Source organism: Oratosquilla oratoria, chromosome 19 (genome assembly GCF_046742065.1).
Source record: "Oratosquilla oratoria isolate Oo_2021 chromosome 19, ASM4674206v1, whole genome shotgun sequence".
NCBI lineage: Eukaryota > Metazoa > Arthropoda > Malacostraca > Stomatopoda > Squillidae > Oratosquilla > Oratosquilla oratoria.
This window is the reverse complement of record NC_134795.1, coordinates 50,263,765-50,286,298: the sequence shown is the minus strand read 5'-3', so window position 1 is coordinate 50,286,298 and position 22,534 is coordinate 50,263,765. Positions and strand designations below refer to the sequence as shown.

The 22,534-nt window shown below is 41.0% G+C and overlaps 1 protein-coding gene across 2 annotated transcripts; it reads right to left on the bottom strand.

The window, feature by feature from the left end:
• Positions 1-3,458: 3,458 nt before the first annotated feature.
• On the bottom strand, positions 3,459-15,999 carry LOC143035530 (uncharacterized). 2 transcript variants are annotated; one of them, XM_076202398.1, is made up of 5 exons: positions 15,907-15,999; positions 6,688-7,866; positions 6,027-6,177; positions 5,257-5,421; positions 3,459-4,826 (listed from the first exon to the last, which is right to left on the bottom strand). In XM_076202398.1, exons 2-5 carry the CDS (start codon positions 7,854-7,856, stop codon positions 4,650-4,652), a joined length of 1,662 nt encoding a protein of 553 aa, XP_076058513.1. In that variant the 5' UTR covers positions 7,857-7,866; positions 15,907-15,999; the 3' UTR covers positions 3,459-4,649. The 2 variants fall into 2 exon arrangements, with proteins under 2 accessions (XP_076058513.1, XP_076058512.1); XM_076202397.1 differs by lacking the exon at positions 15,907-15,999 and adding an exon at positions 15,768-15,838.
• Positions 16,000-22,534: the final 6,535 nt, after the last annotated feature.

Here is a 22,534-nt window from a genome sequence, read left to right as displayed (position 1 = left end):
TGTGGACATTTCGCTCACGGACGTTTGGGCCAGCATTCTCATCCTTTCCCAGTGTCCAATCCCCCCAACCTCCTCCTCCTCCTCCTCCTCCTCCTCCTCTTCCTTTTTCTCTCCCCGTTCCCTCCTTTCCCCTTATTTAATCTCAAGCATTTGTATCTCAACTTGTACTTGAAAAAGCTGTAATAAGCGAAACGTCGTACAAATAAAGGCTCCGTCCTCATATGGTGTTTATCTAGTCAATCTTGTCGGCAGACTGCCACTTTTAAGCAAAAATATAATTCACACACTCCCTCACCCCCCATTCCCAACCCACTCCCTTCCATGCATCACAGCATCATCCATACACAACCATTCTCCACTCACTCCTATCTTTTCCCTTCCTTCCTCAACAGACATTCCCCTCTTACCCCATGTCCCTTTTACCCCATCCATCCATCTCATCCCTGGTCATTCCCTCATGTTTACTCACTCCACCTCTACCTTCCACATATCTTTTACTAATCTTTCTTCACTCATTCTTTCCATGTGTCCAAACTATCCCAATACTCTTTCATCCATCCTATCTCCCAACTCCCTTTCCACTTCCACTCTCCTCCTCACCTCCTTGTTCCTCACTCTATCCAGCCTAGTAACCCCTACCATACTTCTCAAGCATTTCATCTCAAACACATTTAAACTCTTCCTCTTATGTTCCATGTTTCTGCCTCGTACAATCACCCCTTCATACAACCTCCTCTGAGCACCCATTCCCAGATGTCTATTTCTTATTATACTTTCTAATGCCCCAAGGCATTTACTTGCTTCTCTCAATCTGCTCCACGTTTCTGCCCCATACTCAAACATACATATATAAATACCAAAATAGTATTTCCCTCTTACAAAATGGGTGGCCAAGTAAAAAAGCAAGTGCCCATTCATCACCACACATCTTAGCACCTCATGGTTAAAGGGTCATCCCTGTTCCCTGTTACAATGCCCAGGTCAAAGTCAATGCAGCAAGACAATGCACTTGAACAAGAGGGACATCCAGAGAGGGTTTATGCCCAACACTAAACCATCATTCAATTTATCTATTCATATTGCACAGTATGCCAAAAAGCATCTCAAAATAAATGTTAAAAAATACAAACAGATAAAAGAGCAACCAAGTGACTTGTTTATCCCAGATGTTTAGCTACAATCCCAGTGTGCTTGGTAAAGCCAGGACGAGCAACAAATAAGGATATTTATTGCACATGGACCCATAACTGGGAATGCTGGACTGGTTGCATCACTACTTGGTACAAGGTAAGAGAATAAATAGATAAACAAATAAATATGTAAATAAGTAAAGGTAAGTGAATAAATATGTGCACAAATATACATGTAAATAAATATACAAATTAATCAAAATAAAAAATAAATAAATTGCACACTCCTTGATATTAACCCTCAATCTGTTGGTTTCCTTCGGCCAAATAAAAGTGCCTGGAAACAAGCATAATACAAGCCATGGTCAGCATCAGCAGTGAAAAGATGATTGATGACTGATGCAGTTTAACCAAGACCTTGATCTAACTTGTTGGTAGTTGGGTTCAAACCCATCACCTCAACCTCTGCTGCAAGTGGCAACTCTGATCCACTTGATCAGTGAGCCTCCAGCAGTGAAAAGGTACAAGATATATCTTAACCCTTTGATATGTTTCCTTCATCTGAATACAAGGACCAGGTAACAGCCAGAATGAGAGTTTAAGTTGTTGTTGTTACTACTACTACTACTAAAAAATGCAAACAGAAGTATTGTAATAAATCACTAAATGTAAAACTATCTCAGTTTATGGTATACTAAAGCATACAAGTACAAGCAGCAGATGGGGTAGTAAGGAATCCAGGATGCGGGAACAACTGGGGAAAATAATAATAATAATAAATAGTCCAGGTGGGTAAAAAGAAAATGTCAATTGAGATGAAACTAAAATGAAAACCATGCTGCTGTGCAGATGAGAACTGTAGATGATTTTATGACACAGGATTACAGTCTTACAGACTGTTTGAGGAGAGCATATATATATGAGTAGATCATCCATGCATTTGTTTGGTTTACCAATCAATCCACTGCCCCTGATCTCTCTTGTTGAAGATCTATGGCCTAAAAGAAAGTGACCAGGACCTCCTGGCTCACCATTCAAACAATACAAGCCCCAGGCACTCACACTGTACTAAAAACATGAAACATGTCATCCTCCCCTGGCCTACATGCTCAGAGTTCAAACAATAAAACACTTCTTTCCTTAAGAATATTTGAAAAAATATAAAGACTATTTCAACTACTCTGAAACTGAAGACTGACCACATTCTGAATGTAAAAATAATAAAATAGTGTCAGGGAGAGGATAAGCATAGAATGAAAGATGAAACAGGGCTTTTTAAAGTCGTATGGGCACACATAAGAGAACTACATTAGACTAATAAAAATAAATACTATCTATATACCAAGGGCCTTTCCCCCCCTTATAAGGGGAGGTAGCCAAAAATAAATACACAAATAAATAAATAAATAAATAAATATCAGTGAAGAAATTGACATGCTGATGTGTGGCAGAGGACAAATGAATGACATAATAAAAGTGACGGAGGAAAAGGAAAAGGAGAAGATGCAACTCGAATGTTGCTAGATCATGAAGGCAGATGAGCATTGCACATTTGAGGTGGTATGGGCATGTGAAAACTGAAGGACGTTGAGAATGGGATGGAAGAATTAAATAAGCATTTCAAGAACATATTGGTGCAAGTTGAGGGATGAGAAAAAAATTATAAGAACAAAAAAAAAAAGGGAAAATTTAAGTCTCAAAGGGGAGAGAACAACAGGAATGAAAGTTAATCCCAACTTTTGGTTAACATTTTACATGAGAACAACAGGAACGAAAGTTAATCCTGACTATTGGTTAATACTTTACATGAGTCTCAAAAAATGAACCCACCTTGCCCCTTTTTCTTTTAATTTTGGATACTGGGTAGACCTACAGATGATGACTGGATCTGGGGCTCCTAGGAGTCTCAGATCTGTCATACATGCTGTGAGAAGATAAATTAGATATGAAAGAAGGAAAGAGCAAGAGAAAGAAGAGAGGGGGGAATGAGAGAGAGAGAGAGAGAGAGAGAGAGAGAGAGAGAGAGAGAGAGAGAGAGAGAGAGAGAGAGAGAGAGAGAGAGAGAGAGAGAGAGAGAGAGAGAGAGAGAGAGAGAGAGAGAGAGAGAGAGAGAGAGAGAGAGAGAGAGAGAGAGAGAGAGAGAGAGAGAGAGAGAGAGAGAGAGAGAGAGAGAGAGAGAGAGAGAGAGAGAGAGAGAGAGAGAGGGGAGAGGGAGGAAGCAGGGAGAGAGAGAGGGAGGAAGAGAGAGAGGGAGAGAGAAGGAGGGAGGAAGAGAGGGAGGGAGGAAGAGAGGGAGGGAGGAAGAGAGGGAGGGAGGAAGAGAGGGAGGGAGGAAGAGAGGGAGGGAGGAAGAGAGAGAGGGAGGAAGAGAGAGAGGGAGGGAGGGAGGAAGAGAGAGAGGGAGGGAAGGAGTGAGAGAGAGGGAGGGAGTGAGAAAGAGAGGTAGGGAGGGAGGGAGGGAGTGAGAGAGAGAGAGAGAGGGAGCAAGATAGAGAGGGAGGGAGAAAGATAGTGAGAGGGAGGGAGAGAGAAAGTGAGATGGAGTGAGAGAGGAATGTGAGAGAGGAAGTGAGAGAGGAATGTGAGAGAGAGAGTTACATATTTACTGTACTAGTACCAACCATATGTAATTTTAGAAATAGAGCATGTACATATTCTATTACCACACTTTTCAGAAACAACAGGAAACCAGGAAACGAGTCCTAACTCCCAATTACAATAGAGATTACATGTTTGCAAATGTTAACTACCTACAAATATGGCAGAGGAAACACCATGTGAGGTCAAATTATTAACTTGTGGTATTTTTCACTCCCTTCCTAAAGTATTTTGAATTTGAAAATAATGCAAAAGTTATACAGCAGAAAATGAATATACACTTGAAAGAGCTCAAAGGTTGTACATGCCAAAAGGCATTTTCCCCCATATAAGGAGCAGTGGCCAACAAAGGTATTACTAATAAAGGCATTACCCTAACATGGTATTTCCAAAGACATCAGATAGCTGCATTCATACATGTAAAAATGAAGTAAAATTTACAGATTCATTTCTATATTACTTTTTTATGTAAACATCTTGTGTATTCCATAGCAAATTTCTTTGCACTGGATTACTTCTGAAGATTTTTTGTTTACCCTACTAATTTCATATCATGCATAGTAATACACACTTGCACTTTACCATTACTAGAATTTAAGTAAAAGCAAAACGGTGTGCTCATTGTATAAAATGTGACTTCTACTTAATGCTAAAATATCAAAGAATGATTGCTTGTATTAAAATCAACAATGCATATATTAATTAGTATTCAATATGATGGTAAATAATATCAACTAAACATAAAAATATAAGACAATTTCCTTTCAGTCTCAACATAAAATATTTACCTGACACACTTTGCAGGAAGTTTAGGAATTTGATTTGTAAATCTATGCATATGCTTAAATGGTACACAGCTTTAGTGAAGTTACTTTACAAAAATGTTTAATTGCTCAGTATGCAGAAATCCCTCCAATGTCCTTAAGCCTCAAATAACAATGTCTTGTAGGCCAGACGACAGACGCCGCTGCAACAGCCTTGGCAAAGTTGATGGTTGTGTTGAGTATGCGGTTGACCCAATCTGCGTGTTCGAATGGTCCTCGGAGTATGAAGGCCATAGATCTTTGAGCTAATTTCATAATATAAATTGGTAATAACCTGAAAAGAAAGTATCATACTTAACATTTAAACAAGAAAATCAAGGGCAATGATGGGTATACGCAAAAGGGGTTCTTGTGAGAGGACCATCTGTGTGGATCATCTCCCTCCTGCCCACCCATCTTCAAAAACCTGTCAACCTTCTCACCTCCACATGGAGATGATGCAACCTCAAGGTGTTGACACTCAAATCTCCAGACTGAACATCACAACACAAAGCCTTTAAGAAGACTCTCAAGGAATCAGATGGACCAATCTGATCTCTGTTTACTAAATCTACTATAACATACCCTGAAGAACTAGTACTTTGAGAGACTGGTACTAAAGCACTCTCTCCTTGTTGTACACAGTCTGATTAAGCCTTTGTGCTACAACTTGATTAAAGAAACTATCTGAACAGTTACTAAATCATACAAAGTCATTGAATTACCTTTTGTGCTTCTTCTGGATACCATAAAGGCATCTCAAATGTACTAGGGTGACACTGGGAGCATTTCTGACCAACAACTTGGTACTGAATTTCTCCATACTCAAAGTTTTGGCGATACATAAACATTACAATTCCATACATGCTTGTCCAGCCATCGTTACATTCCTGCAAGAGACAGAAAGAATGGATACCCCAATCAGAGATAATGGGGAGTAAACAGAAATTAATTCAGGCAAAAATTCTACCAGAATTAGTACATGGATGGTGGTGATTACTCAAATAAAGTATATATTTTCTCAATGTCTCTAATTTTTTTTTTTTTTTTAAAGATGAGTGGAAAAGACCACCATTTAACACAAAATCCAAACTGATATACACATGCACATAGGTGACTCTTTTTACATATATTTCATTACTGTTGCCAAACTTTTCATTCTGATGAGGATAATCCCTCACCATTAATGGGGAAAGAAAAGGGGAGGGCAAAAATACTAATACCTCTGTATCTTTAGTTCAGGATGGCATCTGTGACAGCAGCATGGAATAAAGGAATGATTCAAATTTAGAGGTGTATTACACTATGGGCCTGAGGGGCCTTGCCAGCCTAGGGCTGTGGATTTCTAGTCCATAAAACTATTTGAGAGACCTGGAGTAATAGACTGACTGATTGAAAGTCATTCAGATGAAATACACCTCACTAAAAATTTACACACATAAAAACATACAAGTACTGTACCCATGTGACAATAACAAATGTTAATATCATTTACCTTACAGTAGAACCGAACTTTTGCATGATCCTTAAACATTCCCCAGTTTCCAAGGAACCTTGTTCCTTCTTCTGAATAATGAATAGTCCAAGTATGTGGAAGGTTCTTGAACAACAGTTGCATATGATACACCCACACCTCCTCCACAGACCTAAGATATGTAAAAATATTAAACATTAATATTTTAAACATTACACTGAATACTACCATCCACACACACATAATCACTCATATCTAGCTTTCATTTACCTATTGACGACTAAATGAAAATGACTGCCACACAAATCTATGCAAGATACCTCAATCCCATCATATAACACAATTTTTTTTAAATGAAGAGGACTGCATACATAAAAAATTCTTCTTGATGATTTGTTTCACTATGAGTTTACCATAATTATCTATCTATATATCAAGGGTTTTTTCCCCCTTACAAGAGAGGTAGCCAAGTCAAAGACACATACCCACTCCCATCCATTACCCTTGTTTCCCTCTCATCTTAGCTCCTCAAGGATCAAGGGTCATCCCTGTCTCCAGCCCACTGCTCAGGTCAGAAGCAATGCAGCAAGACACAGTACATCCACAACAAGCCCATTTCACTTAATCAGCAACACTCCCTCTCCATTACCATAACAAAATATTAAAGTTACACAATACTCACAGTTTCCCTTCTGCAGGCACGGAACACAGAAGTTTTGGACGTCCTAAAAAATCATGCGGAAGATCAAGTCGTTGATAGAGATTGTACACTGGATACGAGTTTTTTCCTGACATATTCGAGTCTGATTTTCCTTGGATTCTTGACCTTTTGTCATCATTTTTGTTAAAGAAAGCTGTAGCATATCCATCTATGGAAGAAGACTGTACTGTTCCCTGTGATGTTCCATTTTCTGCTATACAACATTTGTTGAGATTTTTATCATCCAATTCCTTCTCTGTTTCAGGATTATCTGAACTGTTACATACATCCTTGTTATCAGTCACAGATGGGTATGTGCAAGGCTTACTGTAACTCCAGTAAAGAGCTTGGGGGAAATGGTGAGCAAGAGGATGTCCTTGATAAACAACTGGAGATGAAGACACTCTATCTGGCACGTCAGATTGCTCCGAACAATTTTGCCCATACTGTGAAGAACTATGTGACATAGCATATGGTTCATGGCATGCTGCCAAGTCTTGCAATGGATACCAACAACCATCAGGTCCATAGAAACCCAATGAATTGAAGCATGGAGGGAAACTCTCGGGTTCACTAGAGCAAACCATGCTATCTGTTGGAGGTGAAGCAGGATAATTCTGGTTGCTCTTTTCAAAGCATCTCTTACTTACACCATCATCTTTTTCAAAAGTATGGTGTGAAGGATATCCAGGATATACAAAGGCAGTTTTGACAGTATGGTAATCTGGTGATGAATATGAGCCATCTGGTGACAATGAACTTTGAGGAGAGCTTCCATGATGACAATCTTTATCCACATCCATTACCCATACTAACTGAACCCCATGACAAGGATGAGAATCATTAATGGTTTTCTCAGGACAATTGGAAGGGTCGTATGTACATACCCCACCACTATACTGCGAACAAGACATTGTACACTCATGGCAACTTTGTGTACAAGTTTTACATGCAATACATTCATTACATACATTAGTTGGAGAAAATGGATAACAAAAGGATGCTTCTAAATCTGTTGAAGAGGACCCACAATTTGACAACAAGGTAAAGGACCTCGAAGATTCATCGGTGCCCACTTCAGAAGTAACAGTAGAATAGGAGTAATCACTGCATACTGAGCTGGTGCCCTCTTGTTGATTCTTTTCAACCATATTAACATTCCTGGAAAAAATAAATATATGAATAAATTAAAATGTAGATTTGATGAAAGCTATTTACAATAACCAAAGTCTCCTATTCATTTATATCATACATTGAGCACATTCTATGCAAACCCATACTAACAATCCCTAGATAACAACACAATAATAATTCTTCCCAAGTTAACTATGGCTACCCCAGAGCCAAAGGTCTCCAACAAGAGAAACCTGGGGCAACAGAATGATATCACAGCACCCATAAGTACATGACATCACAGACTAAATGTCACACAAAACAAGACACGGTGAATCATCACAGGTTGCACACTTAAGAGTACCCACTGACCACTTACACACAAAAACCAGAGTTTTAAATTTACACAATCATCTCAACAGAAGTGGCACAAAGCAATGGACCATATTCTATTGAAAGACAGAAGAGAAAGAGGTGACTTGTTATTAATATTAAGATTATCAAAGGAGACAAAACAAAGTGACAGTCGTCATATGGTCATGGAAATAAACTGGAGGCAGAGAGAAAAAATAAATAAATTAATCAATCAAATAAAAAAAGACAAATTTTCATATTTATGCAGCAACTCCTGGAATTGCTTATAAAGTTAATACAGCCTAAGCTGAAACCATTATAAATTAAAAACTAGGTATGATAACAGGAGAAAAAAGATCCAGGGCCTCATATGTATGACCCTTTTCCTATATATCATGATCAGGGAAATACAGAACATAGCTTCTGCTAAACAAAACCTACAGCACCCACTACTACATAATAGTTCACTTTTAGCTTTCGAAATCCCATATTTTATTTGCTCTCTTCAAACCTCTCATTCACCACCTAAAGATGCCTCTTTGGAATGATATTGTCCCCAAATTACTAGCTATTCCCAATAAAATACTCAAATACACTCCAATATTCATTGCATCCTATAACTATAATGCAATACATAACACTGTCCCATCACTCCCACCCAAATTCACTAACACAGGAAGTGAAAACTGTAACAATTGTTGCCTCAAGTTTCACAAACTGGAAAGCCTACGTCCCCATTGAAGCTGGCAACAATCCCCAAGCCCTTCCATAGAAAACTCTAGGAAGAAACATTTGACCAGTGTCAATGATGTATTTACCTAGTTGTATTTTACAGGAAGAGAGCTATGCTCATAGTGACCCACTTTTGTATCTTTCAGCATCCAGTTTGATCTTAAATTCTTGTATAGTTTTTGCACTCACTGTTTCTTCATTCAGTTTGTTCCAGATATCTATCACTCTGTGTGGGAAGCTATTCTTTTTTAGATCTCTCCTGTAACTATCCTTTTTAAGTTTCTTTTTGTGTCCTCTTGTTTTTCTCCTGACCCACTTTAGTAATTCATCTCTATCAAGGACTTCCATCCCTTTCATAATTCTGTATATGGTTAGCAGGTCTCCTCATTCTCTTCTTTGTCCAGGGTAGGTAGTTCAAGTTTGTCCAATCTTTGTTTGTATGTCAAACTGGAGAGCGTTGGTGCCATCTTGTCGTTGGTCTTTGAATTCTTTCTAATTTCTTTGTTTTTTTAGTACTAGGTGTCCATAGTGTCGCAGCGTACTCCAATTTTGGTCTTATCAATGTAACTAATATTTTCTTTACCACTCCTTCATCCATGTAGTCAAAAGCCACTTTCACTGATCTTCATAAATTGAAAGTTTCTCCAACTAATTTGTTGACATTTTTGTCTGGTGTCATGTCATTGGTGATAGTTACTCCTAGGTCCCTTTCCAAGTTGATTTTTTTATTTCCTTTGCACCAATTTTGTATGGTCCTGATACTCTGTTTTTGTCTTTTCCAAATTCCATTATACTACATTTCTTTTAGTTGAAATTCACTTCACTCTTCTGACTCCATTTCCAGAATTTGTCCAGGTTTTCTAGTAATGATTTGCAATCTTCCTCTGTACTTACTCTCTTTAGTAGTTTCACATCGTCTGCAAAGAAGTTCATATAATATTCCACACCTTCATCCATGTCATTTGTATATATGGCAAACATCCATGTCGCTACCCCATAGTAGGAGAAGGAGAGGAGCAGCTGCCAGTTCTCAGCTTTCCCTGTGCGAAAAGGTTTGAGAAAACACAGTTGAAGTTATTAAGCGAGATCTTGGATCTGGTCTGGAGGCCTCCTGATGGACTGAGAGACATAATGATGTATGAACATATGAATGAAGGACACTACAAGAGACTATAACACCTACACTAGCCACTAGGTAGTTCCATGTCCATTGTTCATTACCACTTGTCGTACCCATCCATAAAGTTATCTAACCTCCTAAAGCAAACAATTGTTTCAGCACTTACTAACATATGAATGTATGTATGGATGTATGTACATATGTACATGTGTATATATTGATAGTGATATGTTGGAACTTATCAAAGCTTATCTTAAGGCTAGGACATACTTTAGGAAGTCTTTGAACACGAGGTTCTACAGGGCAGTGTTTTGGGTCAGATATTGTTTTTAATTTTTACCACTAAGCTGTCTCATATACTATGGAAAGAGCAAACAAGTTCCATATTGCACACAATGTACAATTTTATAACACTGAATAACAACGCTGTTGAAGATTTGTGATATTCTATCTGTGGCATTTTAAGATATGAAAACATGGAACATTTGGCAGTAGGAAACAGGAGGATATAATGAAATCTAAGATATTTAGTTCATAAGAATCATTCACAACTCAATTACCAAAACAAGAACTGCAAGAGATTTGATAGCAATCTGATATTTAATGAACAGATCAATCAGATCTTAAAAATGGCCAGGTATCTTCTGAGGAATATTAGTACATAGTCACATGAGCAGACACAGGCAATGCTGATCCACAACTATGTCATGAGGTTATTGTAACATGGTCCATAACTTGCTCAAGTGTCAATAAAGGAAACCAGAGAATATTATGAAAAATACTCTTAGACTTGCGATGGTTTCCAGCTATGTCATAGATTTATTTTGAGATCGACATTATGGCATATCAGGTGGCAAACACAGGGGAATATATGAGATTATTATTATTATAATTATATTATATTCAATATATTATTATAATTATTATTACAAGATTAATATATCACTTTTATAGTACAAGATGTTGAGGATGCTATGAAAGAATTGAGACCAATCTCCGTTTTCAGGCCAGATAATATACCAGCAATTTTGTTGAAGAAATTATGTAAAGCACTTGCCCCACCATTACACAAAATATATAGAAAGTCATTAGACACAGGGGAAATTCCTGATCAACTAAAAGAAGGTATAGCTGCCCCAATCTACAAGGGAGTCTCATGAGGTGAGCCAAAAAACTATAGACCAGTGGTCTGTATGAGTACAATATCAAAGTCAAGGAGGGGCAACACAGTTTTTGTAGTGGTTGTTGTGTGCATCACAACTACTTGAGACTGTCAATAATAGTATCAATGTAGATATTATATACTTTTATTTTGCCAAAGCATTCAATATTGTAGACCATGATATCCTCCTAAGAGAGGCTAAAGAATTAGGAATCTGAGGAAAAATAAGTATATGGTTGCACAGTTTCTTACACAACAGGAAGCAAGTGATCCACATCAATGATGCAATGTCTAATAGCTATATTGCAAGTGGGGTCCCCCAGGGGTACTTTGACCCTTATTATTTTTAATGATGACTGGAGATATAGATAAAGATATTAGGTATTCATCAATGTCATCCTTTGCTGATGACACCCATATCTGTTGCAATATAAAATCTCCCGTAGGTACAGCAAACCTAAAACAAGACCTTAATTCCATAACTGACTGGGCAAGAGAAAACAATATGAAATTTAACAGCAAAAAATTTGAACAAATTCGCCGCAGCCGGTAGACCATTCAGTGCACAGTGCAGAGGTGAGAGATATGCCATCATTTACATGTGGAAAATATTAGAGGCAAGTACCCATCCCTACTGCTGAGCAACATTCCCTCAGCTGTGTGCATGTGCGCATGCACATGTTTTACAACTAGCGCATATAAAGAAAAAATGTGTGTGCACAAGGTTTTCAAATATTAAAATCCATTCAATAAAGAAGTTCCAAACATCAACTTATAAATTCTCTAAAAATACTGTATGGTAACTTGCCAACCGTCAAACCAATAATTGCTTTGGTGGAGGTAATATGTAATACAAACTTATAAATTGTGTGTATTTGCTTAAATGATCAGATGATGACTCACACGAGAGGCGTTCAGACCATCTGGCTTCAGAGAGACAACAATGTCTTGTGAAATTGCCCATATGCAGAAGACTGCTTCTGTTCAAACATTTTTGTGTCAAATTCTCTCCTCCTCTTGGCACTGGCGCTCATGAAGTTCATGATTTCCTACTGTTCCCACACAGTTAATGACATTCTGCACCTTTGCAGCTTGACACACTACCAGACTGAAGACATGACTGCTGCAGTGGGTGAAAATTGCCTTTTTGCAGATTTGTCTACTGTGTGCTTGGGTACCGTTCGTATCTCCCTTCTTTGCTGCACATCCATCATACGCCTGACCTCTCAGAAGGCTGAGATCCAAACTATATTCCGTAGGTTTAGAAACAATCAGCTCTGCTATTGTTTTGCCAGCTCCATCAGTGGCCTCCTCAAATCCAAGGAAGTCCTCATGAATATTTCCCTTCATTTCTACAAATTTTACAAGAAGGGCTACTAGCTGATCTTTTACAGAGAATAAGGAACAGTTCCACTCTCTCCAAAACCGTATATCTCCCAATTTATGGCTCCATCACTGGATGCAGTTTCATGTCATGCCCAGGACCGACTGTACATATTCAATTCAATTGAATGACTATGTGTATATATATATATATATATATATATATATATATATATACCAAAGGCTTTTTTTGGCCCTTATAAAGGAGATAGCAAAAAAAAACAAGGCATAAAAACCACTCCCACCCATTCCATCCCTATCATACTCCACTCCCCTACACCCTCTTATCTTGGCACCTCCTGGATGATGGGTCATCCCTGCATCTTGTCCACTGCCCTGGGTCAGAAGCAGTGTTACAAGACACAGCACATCCACAGCAAGGCCGCTTTATTAAATCGGCAACCCCCTCTCTCCATCTCCTAGTGCAGAAAAGGAGAAGGGAAGAAATCCCTTCAGGCTGCGTCAAGTTTTCTCACACATACTCCCTCATCCCCCATCCATTCCACCTCATGCATCACATCATCATCCATATACAACCCTTCTCCATTCACCCATGTCTTCTGTCCTCTCCCATCCTTCCTCAACAGACATACCCTTCTTCCCCAAAGCCCCTTTTACCCCATCCATCCATCTCATCCTAGGTCGCCCCCTCATGTTCACTCCTTCCACATCTGCTTTCCACACCTCTTTTACTAGTTACCCCATCCACCCATCTCATCCTAGGTTGCCCCCTCATGTTCACTCGTTCCACATCTGCCTTCCACACCTCTTTTACTAGTTTTTCTTCACTCATTCTTTCCATGTGTCCAAACCATCCTAATACTCTTTCATCCACCCTATCTTCCAACTCCCTTTCCATCCCCATTCTCCTCCTCATCTCCTCATTTCTCACTCTATCCAGCCTAGTAATCCCCATCACACTTCTCAAGACACCTCATCTCAAATACATTCAAACTCCTTCTCTCTTCCTCTCTTATAGTCCATGTTTCTGCCCCATACATTGCTGTCAGTACAATCACTCCTTCATACAATCTCCTCTTAACATCCATTCCCAAATTTCTATTTCTCATTACACTTTTAAATCCACCAAGGCATTTACTCGCTTCTCTCAATCTACATTCTACCTCTACCTTCACTCCACCCTTTCCTGCCACATTTGCACCTAAGTATAAAAAACTATACACTTCCTCCAGTCTCTCTCCCTTAATACCCACTTCCAGTCTGCTGCCACTTTCACCCCTTGTACATCTCATCACCTTACTTTTACCCATATTTATCTTCAAGTTCCTCCTTTCACACACTTTCCCAAACTCTGTCACTAACTTCCTCAATCCCTCCTCTGATCCTGCTACAAGCGCAGTGTCATCCGCAAACAACAGCTGGATTACCTCCCACTTTTCTCCATTTTCTTTAACCATCTCCACTCCCTGACCCACCACACTTGCATTTACCTCTCACACCACCTCATCCATGTATAAATTGAACAGCCAGGGTGACATAACACATCCCTGATGAAGTCCCACCTTTACCCCAAACCATTCACTCTCTCCATTTCTAATCCTAATATATATATATATATATATATATATATATATATTTTTTTTTATATATATTATATATGTATCAAAGTGACATAGTGATATACATTAATGTACTTAGTGCTATATAAAGATATGAAGTGACGTAAAACCAATTCATTAAGCGCACACCAGACAATGAGCGGTTAATGCATTTCATTTCAAGGAAGGAAATTTGGGGGCGGGGGGGGGCATACCCTCCTGGCCCCCCTTCCCCACCCACCCCAGATATGTCCCTGTCTGCTGGGGTTGGCACTGAGATCACTACTGTTTATCCTATATATAAATGATTTGTCAGAAGAACTAAGTAGTTGAAGTGAGGTGTATCTATATACAGATGACACCAAGGTGTATAGGCACATTAAATGTCATTTACATGGAGCAACTTCAGAAGGACATTAGTTGTATGAGGAAATGGTCTGAGACATGGTTAATGTTGTCTCATCCTAAGAAATATAAATTCGTGAGAATTGGGAACTATGAGAGCAGACATGATGGTTATGATACGGGTGAGCCGCTGGAAGAAGTAACATCCGGAAGGGACATTGGGGTCATTATTGATAAGTTAAGCTTCTCGGACCCGGCTGAAAAAATAAACAAGGCAAATAGGATAGTGGGGTTCATACAATGAACATTTATAGCAGTGGATGAGGAGATCTTCAGATGTCTTTGGGTGGCACTGGTCAGACCACATTAAACATTAAGAATAATGCAAATCAGGTGTGGGTGCCCTACCTTGTCAAGGATGTGGAAGCCATTGAAAACGTACATAGGAGAGGGAGTAAACAGGTTCCTACGTTGAAGGGCTTAAACTATTAAGAAAGGCTAAGGAAACTAGGACTACCAACACTTCCATATAGAAGAGCAAAGGGAAACATAACAGAAACATACATCCTCAGTGGTATATTTTATGAAAATGTTTGTCGGGACATCTTTGTGTTCCACAAAGACCAGCAAACATGGGAACACAGCAAAAAAAAAATTAAGAATAATTAGAGGTTAAAAAAAAATAATAACTCCTGTAACAGGGTGGTCAATAATTGGAATCTGCTCATTGGACTGTGACAGTCCAATGCCAGTCACTGTCACTAGTGCAATAACATTTGAAACAGTTAAAGAATTTGAACACAACTTAGACAAAGCATGGAAGGGTCAGGAGCTATATTTCAATTATAGGGCAAAGATGCAATATGAACTAATTTTTGCATATGCCGACGCTACTGCTGCCACAATAGTAGCCGAGTTCCGATCTGAATGTTACAATGTACGGGCCTGATACAGGCCTAATCTTGGGATGTCTACTGCGAGTAAATAGTAATGCCTTCAAAGGAACCATCTTTACCAACATATCACTCCGCTTCTTTCTATAATTTGACTTTCCCTAAGGATATGAATGCATGATATAAACTCGAGGGCACTTAACGAGAGAAAGAAAAATACAAACGCATTTTCGGCTTCTTACGAAAATTCCCTCGTTAATTTCCTCCCTTTGAAGAACAATTTCTTCATCTCAAACTGGTTCTTAAAAAATAAAAATCATTTATGATTGGTGCACATCAAATTATCACCCACCAGCATTTTTATGAAACTACGACAATTCCAAATAAAACCTTTACGTTACCAAAAGTCCGTTCCAAATTTCATGCACGCTTCTATTGACAAGCAACCATTAGGTCGAGTCCACTACGACATTTGCACTGATGTACAAAATTATGAACAAAAACAATTTGCACAGTGACTCCACATCAGAATCAATTTACCCTAGTTTTGAAATAATGCACTTGAAGGATTTATATTCATAAAAGAAAGGACATGCCTGTTACGACATTCCTACACTGCATAATACGACTGACATAATTTTTTTTTTATTATACCGTCAACGTTTTATGTGGTCTGATAATTTTTCAAGCAAAAAAATCTATTAGTTTGAGCTTTATAAATTTCTATATATAATTTGTAAATAAATTTCCATCGACATGTTTACACATTTTTCATTATCGAATGCTTATCAAATACAACAGAAAGATGTAGTTAGTTACCCAGTTGTATTATTTGTATTATACAGAAAGAAGATATCCAAAAAATATAATTGTTCACTGAGTAAAATTAGCATTCTTGTCAAATAGAACAAAGAGATGAAAATACCCAATTGTATAATTGTAATATACAGAAATATATATATATGTCTTTTCATTCATTGAGTGAACTTGGAGCATTCATTTATGGTTATGATTGGACATCGTTATCGCACTAGTATCTGTACGGAAAAATGTTCTGTGCACATTAGTAAATGAAAATTCATACATCACACTCTTCGATGAAATCGTGCTATACATCATGTATTCGAATATCACCGATAAATTTGACAATAAGTCCCTCTCCCCATTGAAGAACAAATCCATTTTATACTAAAGATAAAATCGTGATGTTTTAAAGTAAAAATTTTAGTAACAACAGTAATAGTAACAATAATAATAATTGTCGGGAATAAATCCCGATAGAGGCATTTTTTTGAGTAAATAAATTATCATTACAAATTAATATTGATATCTATGGTTACGACCTCAGTTAATTTAGTGAATTGATAGCTGTAGAAGTAGGATTAAGACTGAAATACAGGAATTAAGCTGTAGTGGCGGTACTCTGTCCGCCAACACCGACTGCAGCTAGGAAAACCGTCTCCCATGCAGACGGAGCCGGGACTTATGACGTCACCAACGCGAGCGGAAGCGCGCGCACTCACCAGGGCTCGCACTTGGCTCATAGCCAAAGGGAAGGCGGCCAATCAGAAGATTAGTCAGAAACCGAGACCTAACTGTTAGCTCTACCAGGATTTAAAAGACGGCCTCTTGCCAACGGAGAGCAGAACAGCCTCTTCGATCGCAACAGCAATAACTCGACTAGCTCCAAGACCTTTTCTCTCCTAGCATCGGATCGAGGACCTTCAGCGCCTTGGGGAACCACTACGCCAGTTCTGATGAGGAACTTTACAAGGAAATCCAGCAAACCCAACCCGTAGATGACCGGCCCTCAGCTCTTTTCAGGAGAATGACGACTCTCAACGCTCGGGCGAAAGGGCACCTTCCCGACGCACTCCTTCGATCAATACACCTTTCCAAAATGCCGGTTGACATGCAGTTAAATCTGGAAGCATTAACTGCTGACAAGGACGACGATGCCTACTGCTCCAGCGCTATAGGTCTCTGCAAGCGTCGACATAAACCACGCTCTCGGGAAGGAGCAACACTGCAGTGAACAGCGTGCGCGGTGACATAAGTGATAACGATCGTGGGCTGCCGATAAACACAATGCTCTCAGAAAAGAGCAACAGTGCAGTGAACACAGAATGTAGTGACATTACGCCTGCTAATTACCACCCCTCGACCAGCCAAACCTGTCAAAAGTACAGTGGGCAGGACCGTTCATTCGCCGAACAGTGCCAAGAACCAAAGTGTGCTGCAGCTACGGGAGGAAATTAACGAAATTAGAAAATTGCTGAATCGGTTAATTGACATGCCACGAAGTGTCGTTCCAGCTAGGAATAGTGGTACCTGCTGGTACCATACCCGCTTTAATGAGAGAGCAGTCAGATTTACAGAGCTCTGCAGTTGGTCGGGAAACGCCAGACGCGGGGGGCTGTAGGCACCACCTCCCCCGCCAACCACGCCTCCACCCTTCCTCTCGGTGCGTGATGATCATTCTGGATTCGCCTTCCTGGTGGACACGGGCTCAGCCGTCAGCATCATGCCTCCTGCAGCAGACCCAAGACAAGGGAAAGACCTGCTCGCAACCAACGGCACACCACCAATCGTCATATACAGCAGCCACTAAGTTGTCCTGGATCTCCAGAATGTCAAGTTCCCCTGGACCTTTTTTTGTTGCAGACGTCCATCAACCCATCTAAGGCTATGACTTTTTACAGCGCTACAAAATGGCAGTCAGCACAAAGGATAACTGCCTGTATCATGCAACAAGCCGCATGCAGGGAGCGATCACCAACGACACTTCTTCCAAGGTATCCTTCCTTCAGCCAGCCGGCGAATACGCACGAATCCTGCAAGACTTCCCTCAACTGACGTCTCCATATAAGGCCACCACTACACGCCCCACAACATAGTGCACCATATCCAAATAACTGGCCCGCCGGTCTACAGCAAGCCTCGACGTCTTTCCCCAGAGAAGTTGGCAGCTGTCAAGCAAGAATTTTAAGAACTTCTCGCCCAGGACATCATCCGCCCCTCTGAGAGTGAATGGGCATCGCCACTCTATATGGTTCCCAAGACACCTCCACCACCCAACCAGTGTCGGGCCTGTGGTGATTATCGCCAACTTAACCGCATCACCAAGGCCGACCGCTACCCCATTCCACATTCCCAAGATTTCCATTTCAAGGTCCACGGGAAGCGGGTGTTCTCCACAATCGACCTCGTAAGGGTATTCCACCAGATTCCTTTAGCACCAAAGAATGTTCAGAAAACATCCATTATCACTCCCTTCGGCCTTTTTTGAGTGGAGGGTGATGTCGTTTAGCCTCCGCAATGCAGCCCAAATTTTCCAGCGGTTTATGGATCACGCCCTCAGAGACTTCCACTTTGTCACCGTCTACATCGATGACATAATTGTGGCCTTTGACGATCACGGCCAACACCGCCACCATCTCCGCCTCCTCTTCCGCCGACTGCAGGATTACGGCCTCAGGATACATCCATCAAAGTGCTTTCTAGTGTAAGGACAGGAATTTTGAAGGGATATTATTTTTGGAATTTCGTTTTATTTATCTGTTTATTTATTTGAGTGTTGACTTGAGAGACGGTTTTACTCAACCAAGAAGCAAAGTAGAAAATAGAGCCTTAATAGACCATGAATTTATTCTATTCTATGTCTGCCTATCAAGATGTGTTGGAAAAGAGCCTTACTATAATCATTGAAGAAAAACATACAATAGGAGATAGCTACAAATATATTTCAGCTGATTTTGGTTCAACTAAAGCTTCGAGACGACATTAGAATGTTCTCGAACATAGCGGGCGCACCGTAGCTCCGCCCACCCGTGACGTCACTAACACGTTCGGACAGAGGCGTAAACTAAGGCCATTAATTTTAAGAGTAATAGGAAAAATTCCCAACTTTCAGTTCAGGATTCCACTAGAGAAATAGTTTAGGGAGAGATTGTAGCAGCTAGGGGCTGTGTTGAGAAGCGAAATGAAGTTTTACGAAATAATACAACAGGGAGGTTAGTAGTTTACCCATAGATACGAACACATAGCCGTCTCGTTCTTTTTGTGCGCAGCTAAAATTTTAATCTGATGCCAAAAACTATTCCGATAACAGGTATGGATACGTTCTGTAAGATTAATGAAAATAAATGTCAATATGTGAGTTAAATGATATAGTGCAGATATAGTAGGTAGATAGTTATTATTATTATTATTAAGTTTTGAATCTGATGCCAAAAACTATTCCGATAACAGGAAAAAAAAAAGGGTTTAAGGGAGTGTACTCCACAAACACTTTGAGTGGAAGGAGTTAGACGGTGTCACGCATATATACATTAGCTATGAGAGTGTAATCCTTAGAGTACAATTCTGTCTGTGATCGTTCTCTAATAAGAATACGGGGTTGAAGGTAGACACAATATTGTAAGTAGACGTATACAGTGACCGGAAGGTTGGAGCGTAAATAACTACGTTTTTCCACGTGCCTGTGACCTTACTTATGATGCCCATAAGCAAAAAAAACTGTGTTATTAAATGTCTCGCATACCCATATATTTTTCATATTGTAAGGATCAATAGATTGTCTAGTTGGAGAAAACCACAATATACTTTTGTATTTCCTTACTATATTTTTGCTTCAGTGTAATAATTAACACATAGCAGACCTTCACTTATATTCTTTTACTACCCCCCCACTTGGGCATAGGCCTTTTCGCTACCCAGAACCAACCCCGAACGACCTGAGGAAAGGGGACGGAGTCAGATGTGAATAACAAGGAGCAGTTTCCATTTATGGTCAGATATATCCATATAGACGATTGGGTGGTGGCAGCGTATACCTTGATTTCTTATTTCCCAAATCGTTCTTATGTGGGTATCTCTGATCACTCCCATTGGAGGTGCTCTTGGTTAAACACTAATCAATCGACGGCACCACTCTAGGAGTACCATTACTCGACTTCCTCGGACACCGCATATCAACAGAGGGGCTCTCCCACTCCCTCAAAAAGTCGACACCATTATCGACTTCCCGCAACCATCATCCATCAATATACTGCGTCAATCCCTAGGGATCGTCAATTATTATCATCGATTCATCCCCAGTGCAACCGCCAAACTTGCACCTCTGAACGACCTGACCAAGAACCGTTCCAAGCGGTCGGTAGTACCTGTTAGGTGGTCTCCTGAATCAATTCAAGCATTCAGACAGATTAAGGCTGAATTGCCAAGCGTCACCCGGCTGTCTTACCCGGTGGCTAATGCTCCAACCACTCTCACCGCTGACGCCTCCTCTACAGCCATAGGCGCTGTACTCCAACAGATAGCTCCAGCCGATCGTTTTTTGTTTTGTTTTTTCTCGAAACGGTTGGAAACTTCTCAAATGCGCTACAGTGCCTCTGATAGAGAGCTCCTGGCCATTGCCTCGGCCGTCAAGCACTTTCTCTACCTTCTAGAAAGACGTCCATTCACTATCCTTACCGACCACAGGCCTCTCACCAAACGCACTGGATATGGTATCGGACCACCACTCACCGAGAGTCTCGGCAGCTGTCATTCTTGTCCCAATTCGATACTCACATCGAATATATCAAGGGAGAAGATAACCATGTAGCCGATGCCTTGTCTAGAATTACCTGTAGCGTCATCCCTGACCACTGATGCATCGACTACGCACTCATCGCAGCATCCCAGACTAACGACGAAGAACTCCATCGCCTCCGCCTGGACAACATATCCTCCCTGCAGCTCCGACAGCTTCCCAATACTCCCGCACCAGTGTGGTGCGACATATCTACAGGCAAACCCCGACCATTCATCCCGGCCTGTCATCGCAAGGATGTCTTCTCAATGTTCCACGACCGCAGTCATCCTCACGAATCGCGTCGTCTGGCCTGGCATTAACAAAGACGTCAGGGAATGGGCGGATACCTGCCTTAGCTGCCAGTCATCAAAGATGACGCGCCATGTACATGCTCCACTCCATCGCTTCCCCGCACCCACAAAACGTTTCTAGTCTGTCCATGTGGACATTGTGGACCCCCTACCTCCCTGACATCTCTACTGAGACGACCGCCCCTGCCTTCTTCTCAGGTTGGGTATCCAGATTCGGTGCCCCTCACGTCACCATCACTGACAGAGGCACCCAGTTTGAATCTGATCTCTGTTCCAGACGCCTCCAGTTCCTGGGCACTCACCGCAACCGGACCACGACATACCACCCACAGGCCAACGGACTCGTGGAAAGGTTCCACCGCCAGCTGAAAGACTCACTCAAACCACAGCAACCATCTTATGGTTGGGCCGTTTCCCTTCCTTTTGTGCTCCTCTCCATCCGTAGTACTTTCAAGGTCGACAGCGACGTGTGTCCGTCCCAGCTAGTGTATGCAGAGGACCTTCGCCTTCCCGACCGACACGCCCTCCTTCAACTACTATGGAACACTTTTGCCAACAACCGCCCCCCACCACCACGGGCGACACACACAAACCCAGTTTATGTTCCCCCATCCCTCGAACCAGCGGATCATGTCTTCGTCAGGCGGGACTCCAGACGAGCCCCTCTCCAGCGCCCGTATGATGGTCCCTACAGGGTCATCAATAAGTCGGCGAAGCACTTCCTCACCTCCCTCCACCCTTCAATTCCTATCCTCCTTTCCACCTCCACTCCCTCTTAGAAAACATCCCTGCCACTAGCCCACAATAAACCAGCCCACCCCCTCATACCACCACAATTGTTCCCCCTACTCCTCAACACATTTCTTCTCCCGACTCACTTTCTCCTTTACCTTTACCCCACTCACCTACCCGGCCATCTCCACAGCTCTATATCCAGCCAGCATCCTCTCCTCAATATCATGACCACGCCAGCCCACCTCTTCATACCCCCACCATTGTTCCACCCACCCATCAGCACGTTACCTAACCCCCCCAATTCACTTCCGCTTTCACCTTTACCCCACTCATCTAACCGTCTATCTCCACAACTCCATGCTCAGCCAGGACCCTCTCGTCAAACCCACGACCACTCCTACAGCCGGCTGCTACCTTCTCCATCATCCAGCCCATCTTCTTCAGAGATCTCGTTCGATGGTACAAGCACCCGCTCCGGCCGCCTGGTCAAAAGGCCTACCCGCTACTCCCATCCCGCTCGGGCGACTCCTTACCCTCCATGATG

Bases quoted from the DNA above. Each gene is read 5' to 3' on its own strand.
- LOC143035530 (XM_076202397.1), bottom strand. From the start codon at position 15,790: ATGAAATTTGGAACGGACTTTTG. The intron at 6,178-6,687 runs GTGAGTATTGTG...TACATATCTTAG, and splicing joins GTGCCTGCAGAAGGGAAACT to GTCTGTGGAGGAGGTGTGGG. The intron at 4,827-5,256 runs GTAATTCAATGA...CTTTCTTTTCAG, and splicing joins ATCCAGAAGAAGCACAAAAG to GTTATTACCAATTTATATTA.